Below are 14,293 nucleotides of genomic sequence, written 5' to 3'. Positions count from 1 at the left end.
ATGTATTCTTCTTTTATATCAATCTTTGAATAAGCATAACGCTACCTACACTTTGTACGCTTTTGTACACTGGCTCTAAGACATTTAATACTTCACTGAAACATTGATCTACCCTTTGATTTTCAGTGAACAAATGTCCTCATGTTTCATTTTTTTTATGGGGGCAGGGGGAATAAATATTTATATAGAATTCGGTTGTCATGAGAAAATAAGTTTTTAAGACAACAAAGCTTGGGTCAAACCATTGGTCAATGATGGAGACCTCCAACTTTTAGCTTTTTCGATTGACGCACAGTTCTGCTTGCTTCACTGTCTAAAGACTCAGATTCTGTCGCATGTAAATGATTTTATATTTCTAACTAGACTGCGGATCTTTATGCAAAATAAAAGTTGCCTAAATTAATTGCAAGAAATCTAAATTAGATAGAAATTTCTTTCGAATGTTTAATCATTGTAATAAGTTAAGAATAATGTAACGATGCCCTTAAATTCTTTTCATGACTTTATATCATTGTATCAATAGTTTATCTAAAACAAAAAGATGTTAACTATCAATTTTGTATTCGGATATCGAAGCTCTACTGTATTCCATTTTGAATATTGGTACAGCAGGGCCTAGGACTGTGGATGAATTTTTTTAATTCGAAAACTTGCCAAGCACTGAAATTAGCATGTAAGAATTCATTATTTAATGAAAAAGAATAGCGCAGCAATATCTCAAAAATCAAGTTTACCTTTGACGTGGATTAAAACGCATCCTATTACATATACTATGTTTTATATGGTGGTAGATAGACTGATTCACGATACCTCAGTCGTCTACTATCTACTAACAGAGTCTAGATTTTTGATCCAAAAAATTAAAATCGTCATTTAATTACTTAACTGCTGGAGTTTAAATTAAACAAATAGCTTGGACGCCGTTTTGAGATTAAGAAAACCTGCTGATATATAGCAGTCGTTTTTTGAGTTCCATAAATATTAGATAAACTGAAAGAATAATAATGTAGTATTGTTCATAAGTGCCTAAAACGTAAATTATTAATCTTTCATCGTTACTGTGAAAAGCGATGAACTGAAAATTAAAAAAAAGTGATAATCATCCTGTTTTGGATCTCCTTATCAGAAAGAAAATTTTACTCGAGGAAATAGTGCTTCGTTTATAAAATTAAATTTTCACGCTAATATTTCATAAATGCAATTTGAAAAATTTTTAAAGCGCACAAATGCACTCCGTTTCTAAATGAAACTTATTTCGTTTTTTAAACAGTCTAATTTAGGTCATAACGTTAATAAAATATTCGTGAGATACACCGAGTTTATTAGTGTCCCTTTGTTATTATTCTTATTATTGTCTATTAAATCGAAAAATTACAAAATCTGTCTTCGTTTATAAGTAGAAGCAGTTAATATCTAGTTAATTAATTTTGGATGGCGGTGATGCAGTTGTAATATCATTGATGAATGAAAGAGCAAGTCACACATGTATTATGAAACAGTTGCTTATGATGAAACATCTAATTAATTAATTCGACTGGGCCCTTGTTACGATATTACGTAACGACGATTTTTTTTATCGTGAAAACAAAATCGCGGTAAATAAGCTGGTTATCGATATCCGTTTGACATTTTGACATCGAGTGACATCGGGGTCAAATGAAATAAGATTTATGTCTGGTTATTTAAACAAACTGATAAAAGTCGAACAGATCCACAACAATCTCTCGTATATATCAAAATTTATATCTTTATGTAATATAAACGTATCATTGACTTCTCTTACAATTTTAACCCTTAGCCCGCGTGTGCGCTAATTGCATGAATATTCGAAGCAATCGTCAATGTAATTGTCATAACATTTAGTAACATTTAATTCAATATTTAATAATGCAATGGCACTGTTACAAATATGTTGCTTAGAACTATAAAATCAGAGACAACAGGATATCAACAGGACATCCTCGTAACAGGATACGACGTGGATAGAAATTATGGAAACAAAAGGAACAAGCATAAGCAACGCAACAATATTTATTGCGAATCTAAAATATTAATAATATATATAATAATATATATAATATTATATATAATATATATAATAATATATATAATATTATATATAATATAATAATAATATATATAATAATATATATAATATAATAATAATATATATAATATTAATAATAGTCAAGGAATCTAAAATATTTCGAACGTTATCGCAAATATGATTAAAAATCACCGTCGAGAAATTCGCCTGAAGAACGCGATTCTTTAAACAAGTTTAAAGCGTCCAGTCATGATCGCGAAACGAAGATGAGAAATTAATCTGTATACAAACACGCGGTGATTAGGAAACATACTCTGCAGCGTCGCGATTAACGTGCATCTGTGTCGATACACTTCTCTAATCAAGAGTAATATCGTTTACGCTTGAATTACGAGCGACATAATTATACATGAAAACACACAGTATCACAACTGAGAGACAGATACCTTTTATCTATCCGCAAGCTATCATAACATTCTCTTTCCTCGTGGCATTCGTATGTTTCATTAACGATCCCCGATAATTTCATGATTTATGCAAAATGCCGCACCCTTGTTCAGCGAACCGTCTCTTATTACCGCAAAACAGTCTTTATATTTTCCTATCGCATGCTAATGATCCCTCGCGCCATTCTATCGAGACATAAGTAATTATCGATACGATATCATACGTCGGGGTGTATTGCATGACGTGATTTGACAAATCGTCGAGGAAAATTTGTGGTCGTATTACCGGCCAGAAAATCGATCATGTTCGCTGTTGTTGTTTTTTTTTAAGAAAACGGTCTCTCGGTTCTCTGAGCCCTATAATTTTCTAGTTCGATCTTCGGAGGGCGTTTACACGCCCGAACGTACAGTACAAAGTAGAACTTAACCGCGAGAGAAAACGCCGGCGATCTTGAGAAAAGCATCTTCCCCGTTCTTAGTTCGATCGTGTCGAAGCGATGGAGGCAATTTAGGTTTAAATGTTACATGACGATGAACAAGAAATTGTAAACAAATTCAAAATCAAATTCTTTATTCAGCGAGTCTCGCGTCACAGATTAAAAGCAAAAGTTTAAGACGCTCGTTGTTCCGGAGATTCTTGTTCCATCGCCGACTATTTGGGTGTGTTGTAGACCATGACGTTCTTGAAGTACATGTTCGGAATTGAGTAGTTCCAGACGTAGAGAGGTCGGTCCAACGGGAAGCCAGGGGCCTTGCCGTCGCAGAAGAACTTGCCGAAGTATGGCAGTTCGTAGTAAGAGTCTTTGTTCTCCTGGTAGGGGCTTATGAAGAAGAACATCTTGTACTTCGTGCCTTTAGAGCTACCCCTAGGAAGAGTGAAACGCGAGCTAAAGCCGAACTGTCTCTCGGAGTATTTGAACGGTTCGTTGCCGCTGATCGCTCTGTCCAATTTCTCCATGAACTGGTCCATCGGCATCATGTCCTGCATCATCAACATCGAGTCGGTGCTCTTCCTGACAATGTTGTTGGCACCGGCGGAAACTGCAAAAGTTAGACGAATTTTTTAAATCGTTCTTGCGAAGGATTTTCTAAGGGCACTGTTTGAGATGCGGTTAGATCAAGAGATCTCGAAGAAGCAGGGAAACTTACGCTTCACGGTGAATCTGTCCATCTCGAAGAAATATTTGTAGTACTTCTGCAAGTAATAATAGTCTTGGCTTTCGTCCTCGAAGTAAGGGCCCATGAAGATCTTGACGACGGCGGTCTCCTCTTTGTCAGAGTTTATGTTGAACTTGTAAGAGAATGGCTGATAGTTCAGACACGAGCGGCGTGCCTTCATTTTCAATGATTTTCCATGGTTGAAGTTCTCCACTGAAACAGCGTTGTTGATGATGGTGTCGCAGTAGTCGAAGTAGGTGTTCAGCCTGTCGATGTCCACGGACTCGATCCTCACACCTTGGAATTGCAATTCGGACTGCGTGTACATTGGCAGGTTCTTCTGGTATCTGCAAAGATCGTCGCGATATTATTCATTTTGAACATTCTCGATTCGAAATGTAGAAGTTAATCGAACGCTGTGGTTCTCGTTTGAGCGACGGGCAACTTGCAACGACGGCGAACTAGTTAAATGCGAAACGGGAGAAACGTTTCAAGAAACTGTTGGGTTGCTTGAAATCAATAACGAATGGAATACATTGCTGTCTAGCTGCCAGATTCTTGTAATCGACTTTGTAGATTTGCGTCGGTTCTGAATATTCGGGAAACTCTCGAAGACGACTGATATTAATGAGAATCGTCGGATGAACGTTGCCGCACCTGAAGAAGTAGCCCATGATCTTCTTGTACATCATATAGAAGGCAGGATCTCTCATGTTGATCGAGTAGCACTGAAGGGCGCTGGGGATCATCTTGTTCTTGTTCTGATAGTTGTAGCCGAATCCGAGGATGTCGCGAGCGAAAGCGTCGTACATTCCGTAGAATTTCTTGTTGCACGAGTCGAAGTTGCCTTCGATCACGTTGGCCAACAAGTACAGACCTTGCGGAGTATATATGTTCACCTTGTTTCCATGTTGGTCTTGCAAGAAGCCGGAGTCAATGGCCTCCATAATGCGGTACTCGAACGCGGTGATGGCCTGGAAAATTAATCAATATTTTATACGTGAACGAACCGTTTCCTCACTGGGAAAAATGCCTGTAGGTCATATTTCCTTGGCACATTGTCTTACACCTACATTCAAATCCTTGGTCTTATAGAACGGAATGTTCGTGTACTGGTCCCTGTATGGCACGGGCACGCCATTCGTGTAGCACATCTGGGAGAAGAATCCTGGTTGGATGGGCTTGTACCAGTCGAGGTCGTCGATCTTGCCCAGGCCGTTCGACATACGTTCCAAATTGTATTTGGCCATCAGTTGCTTGTGATAGTAGTAGTACAAGTTTCCGCGAAGCTCCTTGGACATGCCGACGTATTCGCTGGACAACCAGAACGGCAACACCTGTCGGAAGTAGTAGTAGAACATGTTCATGCTAGGATCCTCCATAAAGTAGTCCATCTTGTACTCAGATTCGTCGTAGGGGATGTAGGCGTTCGAGTAATTCGCGTAGAACATGTACGAGTCCTTGTTATCGAGGCCAAAGTTTGCTCCGCAGCCTGAAAACAAACAAATTATTTGTTAGCGGCGAATGTTAGGACAACTTTGTAACATTATATTATGTAATATTATAGAGCAATTCGGGGTGTTTCGCGCTCTTAAACGATTTAGAATAAGAAAACAGATTTGCCAGACTCAAATATGGTATCGGATGATCTGGCATACTCTGCCACTTTTTAAATGAAACTCTACACAATTCTCCCTAATTTCCCTTCAGCTTGTAAACAACAAATTTGGGAAGAAGAGATACGATTACTGATGAGCATCACGGCTCATTTTTATAGTTGCCGATTGCCACAACTATAAAAACGAGGTGCAAGGCTCGAATAATCGTATCTCCTTCTTCCCAGATTTTCCATTTTAGTTTACAAGCTGAAGGAGAATTAGGGAAAATTTACTGTACCATCGACAGATACGACTGGGCTCAGTTGCGTGAAACATCCTGCGTATTAAATATGTTTCTTTTCTAGTGTAGGTACTTATCGGTAGACCGCGAATTTTATGCATTTATGGGAAAATTGTGCGGACGCAGTTTAATATAGCTCAAGAGATTGAAGGAATTGAAAATGATTAAAGGAAGAACGCGAGCTTGAATAATCGTGTCTCCTCCTCCCATATTGTCCGCCATATTTTTTCCAATCGAAGCGTCAATTATAGAGAATGTACTGTATATAGTTTCTATATCTTTTAATCGGCGCAGACAATTTTTATTCCGCATAAAACCCCGCGGTTTACCTATCAACGTTACCTTTCGACATCTTGAACTTCTGCGCCTGTTGGATCACGTCATAGCTGTTGTACATGTTCGGATAGATCTCGGATATAGCCGGCAGTCTCATGTATTTGCAGTCGTTTCTGTAGAAGACCGCACTCGTGAAAGCTGCCACGAACACGCCGTCGTTCACATTGATTCGAGCCCAGCATGCTGTTTTATAGAAAGTCTGGAAATCCTTCGCCGAGTAGAACAACTCGAACAATTGTTTCACCTCGTAAACATGCTCCTGGTTGTAGTAGCTGAACAGGGCGCACCTGTCGAGCAACCATCCCTTCTTGTACCACCACATGAATTGCTTCACAGCATCCTGAAAAGTACAATGTCAAGCTGATGAACATTTGGAAACGTTTAATAATTCCATTGTTCGAGCTTCGCGGCTCGTTTTCACAGTTGCCGATTGCTAACAACTAGAAAAAGTTGTTGCCGATCCGCAAGTATCTCCTATCTCCTATTTATATATTATGCATAGATATATATATATATATATATATATATATATATATATATAATAATAATATTATATTATAATACATTATATATAATAATATTGTATTATAATATATATATATATATATATATATATATATATATATATATGCATAATATTGCATATTGCAAATTATAATATATAATGTATTATAATACAATATTATTATATATAATGTATTATAATATAATATTATTATATATAATATATTATAATATAATATTATTATATATAATATATTATAATATAATATTATTATTATATATATTATAATATAATATTATTATATATATATATATCATAATTTTGTATATGTACATTGCATAAAGGAAGATTCAAATATTAATGTTTATTAGAAAATATTTGAAACATCTTTCCACAATTTCGCTGTTAAGTAAGATCTTTTAAATATTAATTACTGGCAACCTCAAATGTTGCTGCTCTCTAGTTTACTCTTCGATTTTGGCTAATGAAATTGAAATGTCGACGGATAAAGGATCACCTTGTTGTTGTACATGTCGATGTTGCTCTCCGGGTTGTAGTTTTTACCGATGTTGTAGTACTCGGCATCGTTCAGGTCATTCTGGCTGACGTAAAGCAAAATTTCGAATATTTTCTTCTGTTTCTGCAGGAACTCGACGTTGGCGGTGCGACTGTCATATCCTGTGGCCTGGACGGCGCAAACAGCGCCGAGCGCTAACAGCAACGCGATCTTCAACATCCCCTCGATTTTCTCGACGAAGCCAGTCGTTCTCGAAGTCGGGCGAACGTAATGCACTGGCTCCACCGGCACGAGCTGCTTTTATACTTATTTCTAATAATGCAATCACTCGGGACCCCTGATCTTTGTCTCTTGCATTCAACAATGTACCGTGCGCGTGTATGCGTGTCACCCCGTCCGAACAAACGGCGCGTGTGTTTTTGTTATTACGGTTGATTATTTTATTGTTACGCTCTTCCCCGATAGTTCACTGCAAAATACAGTGGGTCAAAACAATTTATTGGCACACACTGCCTCGCCGATAACGATTAATTATAATGCCATCGATTCTTCTGCGGGGATACAGTCAATCGCATAACGCTGCCTAACTTTCGGCCTCTCGCGGTCCGGGTTTTCAACTTTTCGAATTTGCATTTCGACGCAACCGAGAAAGCTCTAGGAATGATTCTTAGGTGGACCAACTCGATAGACACTCTTCTATACGGAAATATATATATTTTCGTGATATTACGAACATTTAGCCGCGTTCGAGCCGCGTAAACGGAACCAGAACCCGTAATTTTAACGCGGCAACTTTGTCGGACACTTTTCAATTTATTTCGAAAATTAAGGTCTCGAGGCAGAATTTGATTACATCGCGCGACAAAACCGACGTTCTTCTCTTAGAAACCGTTAAATGAAGTCGCGAAATTGATTTCATTTTCGAAAAATAAAATAATATTGTTTGGCAAGACTTGACAAAAATGGCGGCTAGTAATCGATCGTTTCGGAAACTGAAGTTTTGAAACGGACGAACAACTCCACGATTTCGAAACGTTTTGATTTCTAGCAATAAGATCAGATTTTATCGTCTGTTAATGTGTCTCTGAGAAAAATTAGAGTTGCATTCATTTATTCTTCTTCACATTAGGATCTTCAAGAAAGAACTAAAATGAACGGTAGATTTATTTCTGATTGGTTATTCAATAATTTTGGCTATTAAAAATTAATAAAAATTTAATTATGTCATTGAATTTTTATGAATACTGTCTGCCTATCGCATAATCTATCGAACTACGAGCACGTCTATATACGTACAGTTCTCGGACTTATCATCATATCTCTATTTTTGTTATTCTTCTCGAATCATCAACTTCCCTCGCCTTTCCGTAATCAACCGAATTACTCGACTGTTGACACTGTCAACCACACGGTGGAATTTGCCAACCGATATTACAACATTTTGCTATCCATTGACCCCTGGTCTGAATCGAAAACAATTTGTCAGGAACATGAAAAGTGAAAATTTAAAAACTAAATTAGATATAAATATAATTTTGTGGTTATTAAACAAATCACAATTGAATTCAAGACACCCTGATCTTGTAAATATTCACATCAAAACATCCTAATTTTATAATATATCTTATTACATAAATATTTAATTCAATTTATTCTAATATTATAAACAGTTCGTTCGATATATCTTATTTTTTAAATATTTGCTTTGATACATTCTAATCTTATAAGTAAATCAATTAATATATTTTATTTTCTAAATATTCAATGCATATTGCAGGAAATTATTATAAATATTTTCTACAAAAAATATGATTTCATCGAAAAAAAGTGCATAACATATAATATTTTAATTGCATCTAGTGTTAACAGGATAGAAAATAAATAATATTACCAGAGAAGTGTACTACACTTTCGAGCTTCAGTAAAAGGTGCAATTAAGCAATAATACTATAAATAGAAACGTGTGTTTTTCTGCCTGAAATCCGTCGTGAAAAAAATATTGGGGTGAATCGAAAAACGATTGGCCTCGAGATAATTTTGGTGTAAATTATAATTAATATTCGTGAAAGTATGGCTTAAACGTTATTATCGCGGTGATAATGGCTCGCAGGAGACTTTCATAATGAAGACAAGCTCGTAAATCTCTTTCTAGATATTTGCATGAACGGGGCGAATAGATTCCAACATGCAGCATGTAAATTTCCACGTTTATGGACCAGCGAAATAAGACAACAAAATGCTCAAATAAATTCTAATCATCTCACTGAGATAAAGGGGTACAATTGTTGGGTCATTGACCGCGGTCAATTTCACTCTAATCGCTTTACAATGGTCCGCCATATTTTCTAATATCTTGCACAGACTCGGACTGTTATTTGAATGCATAACGAGTCTTGTCGATTACATTACAAACAAACATTTATTATGCTCGAAAATATTTCAGGCTGCTTTCTGAATTTTTAGAATTCTTAATGGCAATAATTGTTTCCGCAACTTTTTTTATATTCGATTCTTTAATTAAGCGTGAATTGTTTAATTGGTTTGAAGACAAAGTGTTTAATTGGATTATGTACGAATTGTTTAATTAAATTAGGTATGGATTGTTTAACATTTCACACCTTTCTGGCATTAATCTGTAAGATTATATATAATATATAATATATATATATATATATATATATATATATATATATATATATATATATAATAATAATATAATAATATAATATAATAATATATAAGATTATATATAAAGACATATATATATATCTTTCAAGCTTTAATTTAAAAAAACGTCATCATCCTACGATGGTTTTTCGTGGAAGTTATCGTCAGTCAAAGTTGATCAATTTTTATCCAAAATTTTTCTATGCCATAATTTTTGTGAGAGTTATTATTATATCATGTACAACGTCCTTATGTATCATTTATAACATTAAAACGTGTAACTTATGATTATGTACTCGCTAACATGAACATAGTTGCGATCATTTCATCATGATTGAAGTTTCAAAGGACGATTTTTCTATAGTTACCAAAGACTGGTGTGTAGCAATTTATTGTAAATTTAATTGTAGGACTTAAAAGAATTTACTAACTAATTAACAAAAATACGAATGGTGGTTGCATACAGCTGTCTGTTAATTCAAATTGTTACATAATTGTTGAACAACTCGAAATTTTGAAAAGTGAAATGCCCAGATCAGGAAACATGAGGACCTTTCAGGAAGCAGATGTACTTATGGCAATGTCCAAATTCGCTGGTTTCCTTACAAAATCAAGACTTGGAACAAATAGTTTAAGAAAGAGAGTGCACGATTACAAAGCTAGTAATTCAAAGCCAGCAGAAAAAACGTTCACTGCATCTGGTAGTATTTCTAACATGGATTTTATTGAGCAATTCGACTTATGGTTAACGGAGCTACTGAAATACATAAAAGAAGTAAAACTTCTTACTCGAGTAAGTTTCTATTTTTCCGAATTAATAAAATCTGCTCGGTGGGATGTATAAAAAATGTTTATTTATTCTTAATATTTCATTAAAAGATTACAGCGTTCGGCGTATTCGCAGATTACCACGATTATATATACATTTTGCGATCGCCAATTAGACGGGATGATCGTGAGATTAGGTTGCCGATATACAACATTACATTACCAGAAAACAAATTCAATGATTTCACGCACGCCATACCTATAAAACGAACTGCTGATTTCGTTAAAACAAATAAGTGTAAACGGGCCGAGATAGCTAAAGTGTGTGGATCGTACTAATTGAAAATTCGAGAAATAAGAAGCAAGTTACAACATCGGTTTTCATGTTTTAATTAATTTTGTTAAAGCGATGAGCGAAATACCAGTTCAAAATTCAAATTTAATTGATACATGCGCAAGTAGAAGATGTCGAAATACATACACATTTAATTGAAATTGAATACTTCATTTTAGATGCATACAAACGTAAAAATATATAAATATCGAAAATAATTAATGAACAATCTTATTATGAAGCTTTATTACATCTATAGAACAGCTTAACCTAAGTACATAATAATCCTAGAATGATATAAACGAAAATATCAGTCTTGGAGATTGAACTTTATCGACTATCACCTATACGATGAATTGGCATAAAAGTGTAACAGAATTACATATGTTCGAATATTTATTATTATATAAAGACTCCTTAATATATTCAATCATATCAATGATACATTAAGTGATCAGATTAATTACATACCTGCAGATGTCAATTTTAAATTGCCAAATGCACAGCCAGTTGTGTATCATTAAAAGCTACGTTTACTACATAGGTCTATCATCTTGTGGTAGCTCATATTTTACAAATAAGTGACTTTTTAATCATTTTATCGTCTCTTATAATAAAATTTATTTCAAAAAGATTGAAATTTTAATCAAATATAGTAAAGATTAGATTTTATATGGGCAATTGAAAGTATACATTTTTTGGACATTTGTCAGGATGAACACAAGTGAAAATAACTACATAAACTCTTTTTTGTATTTTTATTATCCTTACAATATTAAAATTTTTATCAATATAATTAAACTCTTATTTAAACGATAAAATAAGTTCAAAAATTTCGTATTGCAATTGAGCACATATATTTAGTCGACGAAATAATTATAGTGTTGAAAGATTTGTGATAAGCACTATTTACGTAGTTGGATGGATGACTATAAAAAAAAACAACTAAAAAGTTTCCTTTGAAAATAGTAACCGTCGGAATATTATGGAATCGATACAGTCACTTGAAACGAAATTACAAAAATAACATTATATTACCAATAATCTAAAATATAACAGAATCTGATAATATTATTATACAATATTAATTCTAGGAAATGATTAATCGGTCTCGACAAACCAACGCTAAACAAGTTCAAATTTGTTACAGCTACAAATTTATAAATTCAATACTTTAAAAGGCTGTCCCAAAGTGTGAGTCACAATGTATTCTTCTTTTATATCAATCTTTGAATAAGCATAACGCTACCTACACTTTGTACGCTTTTGTACACTGGCTCTAAGACATTTAATACTTCACTGAAACATTGATCTACCCTTTGATTTTCAGTGAACAAATGTCCTCATGTTTCATTTTTTTTTTTTATGGGGGCAGGGGGAATAAATATTTATATAGAATTCGGTTGTCATGAGAAAATAAGTTTTTAAGACAACAAAGCTTGGGTCAAACCATTGGTCAATGATGGAGACCTCCAACTTTTAGCTTTTTCGATTGACGCACAGTTCTGCTTGCTTCACTGTCTGAAGACTCAGATTCTGTATCATTATATCCTGACATCGGTACGCCTTCTGACTTTGTAACTTCGCAAGTTTCAGCTGCGAAGTTGCCTGTAATTTTTGCTTTCTCCAGAGCTCGAACTGTAAACAATCCAGTTGATACAAAATTCAATAGGTTTTGCATTCAATTATATTGGATACTCGATAGTTTTGACAATAAAAATAAGATATTTACTTTGGGACTCTAGAAGACTGTTTTGTCTTTTCAGGTCATCTATGTCTTGTTGATGAGAAGAATTCTTACGACGCATGAATTGTATATATTCAGCAGCCTTTTTCAGTATTTGTGCTCTACTTACAACTTTCTCACTTTGCAATGCTGGTACAGAATCTCGTAAACTTGAGAAACTATCCTTAATATGATCTCTACGCTTACGTTCTAATGCATTATGGTGTGCTCGTTTTTCTGCCTAAAAGTAGAAGAATAAATCCTTATAAAACATTACATTATAGTATATTACATCTCAATATTGATTAATATTTGTTTTACCACGATAGGCATTGAACTTCAATAGCATTCTATAAGATTTAACCTTTTCGTAAAAAAATTAATTAGTAAGACAAAAATTATGACAGAATACACTTTAATACACGTACATTGTGTAAAAGAAAACAATGCAAATCAAGCTGTCAATTCAACTATAGTCTTCTCAGTTTTGATATTAAATCGTCAGTTTGTTTACAAACAACTTCATGCATGTACAGTTAGCTTTAAGAACATAGAAGTCACACTTCTAAATTAATCGCAAATCCATTAAATGCTTAAATTACAGTTAAATAAAATTCATTTATTCAATGTATGAATTATAACTTTTTTCTGTGGTCTGTGGTTGTTTAGGTAGGAACCGTCAAACTAACCTCAAAAGTATTTAAATCTAACACTCGACGGATCAATTAAGCTTATATTAGTGATTGATTTGTGATTAGAAACACAACATAAGGAAGAAATAATGAAATAAAGAATAATCAGGGGTCTTACTTGAGAATAATATTGAGTGTTATTCGAATGTCTCTGCCTAGAGTCGGAATCGTCACCTTCCTGAAAAACAACGTTTTTGATAATACTCATTGAAAGGACACTTTTAAGGACTTACATCGCTCTCAATGTCGATGTCTCGATCATCGTCACTCATTATAATTTCCTTCGGTTGCCGGAGTAATTGGTAAACAAAAGCCTTTATCGAGTATTTGAGTAATACGTATACATACACATACGGAGACGTAGACACTACATATAGCGACTACAATCTGATTTGTATGCTGAATGTACAAACAGAAACGCTACAATTCGATAGGAAAACATACGTCTCAGATATTTATCAAGAACCTAGAGATTTTTCTTATATTATTTCCCTATGATTTCCTTATAATATGATTTCGCTATAAAATTCAATATAACGAGTACATACAATCAATTCACGCGTATTCTAAGTTTCATTTTAATCCAAATAGTTATTTCTTTTACAGTATTAGGTATTTTGTAATCAAATAAAAAAAAAGATAGATTATATTTTTCTCTTGAGTTTTATTTTCTAGGAGTTGTGCATTCGTAGGTGAAAATTTTTTCGTTAGGTACAGAGAAATGGATTTGATGTGAACGCAGACTATAGAGTATGCAACTATGATAAGATTCAATTTCAACGCAATAAGCAAATCAATTGTCTTCTTTAATGTTATCATAGAAGTATATTTACTAGTTTTAGAATTCAAAAGAATTCAAAAGTTTTATGTTTAATTCTTGTTATAAATACATACATGTATGTATGTAATTGATAAAATAAAGATGTAGCGTAGTCAACAAAGTTAGAGATACAAGATATAAATACTGTATTATCTACTAGATGACATCAACATGCATTTTCAATTTCATTATAAATTTTATTGAAAGAAATTCAGTATAATCTTTTAAAAATATTCTGAAATGAATGTAATGCTTTTTTATAATTGACGATTATATTGTTTCTACTAAATTTACGATTTTGTTCTACTAAATTATTTAATAGCGAAAATTAATTCCTGTTACCTCAAAGAGGAATATATAACTATTATGAACAGCTTA

The 14,293-nt window shown here is 33.9% G+C and overlaps 3 protein-coding genes across 4 annotated transcripts; 1 reads left to right on the top strand and 2 right to left on the bottom strand.

Moving 5' to 3' along the window:
- Window positions 1-3,047: 3,047 nt before the first annotated feature.
- On the bottom strand, window positions 3,048-7,198 carry Hex70c (hexamerin 70c). Its single transcript, XM_076521381.1, has 6 exons — window positions 6,909-7,198; window positions 5,893-6,226; window positions 4,725-5,143; window positions 4,309-4,625; window positions 3,643-3,998; window positions 3,048-3,534 (listed from the first exon to the last, which is right to left on the bottom strand). The coding sequence occupies exons 1-6, from the start codon at window positions 7,125-7,127 to the stop codon at window positions 3,146-3,148; spliced, it is 2,034 nt and encodes a 677-aa protein (XP_076377496.1). The 5' UTR covers window positions 7,128-7,198; the 3' UTR covers window positions 3,048-3,145.
- A 2,703-nt stretch (window positions 7,199-9,901) lies between these two features.
- On the top strand, window positions 9,902-11,630 carry LOC117222382 (uncharacterized). The gene is made up of 2 exons (XM_033474042.2): window positions 9,902-10,368; window positions 10,455-11,630. The coding sequence occupies exons 1-2, from the start codon at window positions 10,102-10,104 to the stop codon at window positions 10,680-10,682; spliced, it is 495 nt and encodes a 164-aa protein (XP_033329933.2). The 5' UTR covers window positions 9,902-10,101; the 3' UTR covers window positions 10,683-11,630.
- Window positions 11,421-13,488, bottom strand: Max (MYC associated factor X). Of its 2 annotated transcripts, none has more exons than XM_033474040.2 (4): window positions 13,329-13,488; window positions 13,214-13,273; window positions 12,410-12,644; window positions 11,421-12,327 (listed from the first exon to the last, which is right to left on the bottom strand). In XM_033474040.2, the coding sequence occupies exons 1-4, from the start codon at window positions 13,365-13,367 to the stop codon at window positions 12,134-12,136; spliced, it is 528 nt and encodes a 175-aa protein (XP_033329931.1). In that variant the 5' UTR covers window positions 13,368-13,488; the 3' UTR covers window positions 11,421-12,133. The 2 variants fall into 2 exon arrangements, with proteins under 2 accessions (XP_033329931.1, XP_033329932.1); XM_033474041.2 differs by having other exon boundaries at window positions 11,421-12,315.
- Window positions 13,489-14,293: the final 805 nt, after the last annotated feature.

The sequence above is a fragment of the Megalopta genalis genome, chromosome 5 (assembly GCF_051020955.1).
Source record: "Megalopta genalis isolate 19385.01 chromosome 5, iyMegGena1_principal, whole genome shotgun sequence".
NCBI lineage: Eukaryota > Metazoa > Arthropoda > Insecta > Hymenoptera > Halictidae > Megalopta > Megalopta genalis.
The sequence above is the reverse complement of the archived record's forward strand: the minus strand, read 5'-3'. Positions and strand labels throughout refer to the sequence as shown.

Coding starts and splice junctions, on each gene's coding strand:
- Hex70c (XM_076521381.1), bottom strand. CDS start 7,127: ATGTTGAAGATCGCGTTGCTGTTAGCGCTCGGCGCTGTTTGCGCCGTC. Junction 3,999..4,308: donor ATCATGGGCTACTTCTTCAG/GTGCGGCAACGT, acceptor CGATCTTTGCAG/ATACCAGAAGAACCTGCCAA. Junction 3,535..3,642: donor GGACAGATTCACCGTGAAGC/GTAAGTTTCCCT, acceptor TAACTTTTGCAG/TTTCCGCCGGTGCCAACAAC.
- LOC117222382 (XM_033474042.2), top strand. CDS start 10,102: ATGCCCAGATCAGGAAACATGAGGACCTTTCAGGAAGCAGATGTACTT. Junction 10,369..10,454: donor AAGTAAAACTTCTTACTCGA/GTAAGTTTCTAT, acceptor TTTCATTAAAAG/ATTACAGCGTTCGGCGTATT.
- Max (XM_033474040.2), bottom strand. CDS start 13,367: ATGAGTGACGATGATCGAGACATCGACATTGAGAGCGAT. Junction 12,645..13,213: donor ACACTCAATATTATTCTCAA/GTAAGACCCCTG, acceptor TTCTACTTTTAG/GCAGAAAAACGAGCACACCA. Junction 12,328..12,409: donor CAGTCTTCTAGAGTCCCAAA/GTAAATATCTTA, acceptor TTGTATCAACTG/GATTGTTTACAGTTCGAGCT.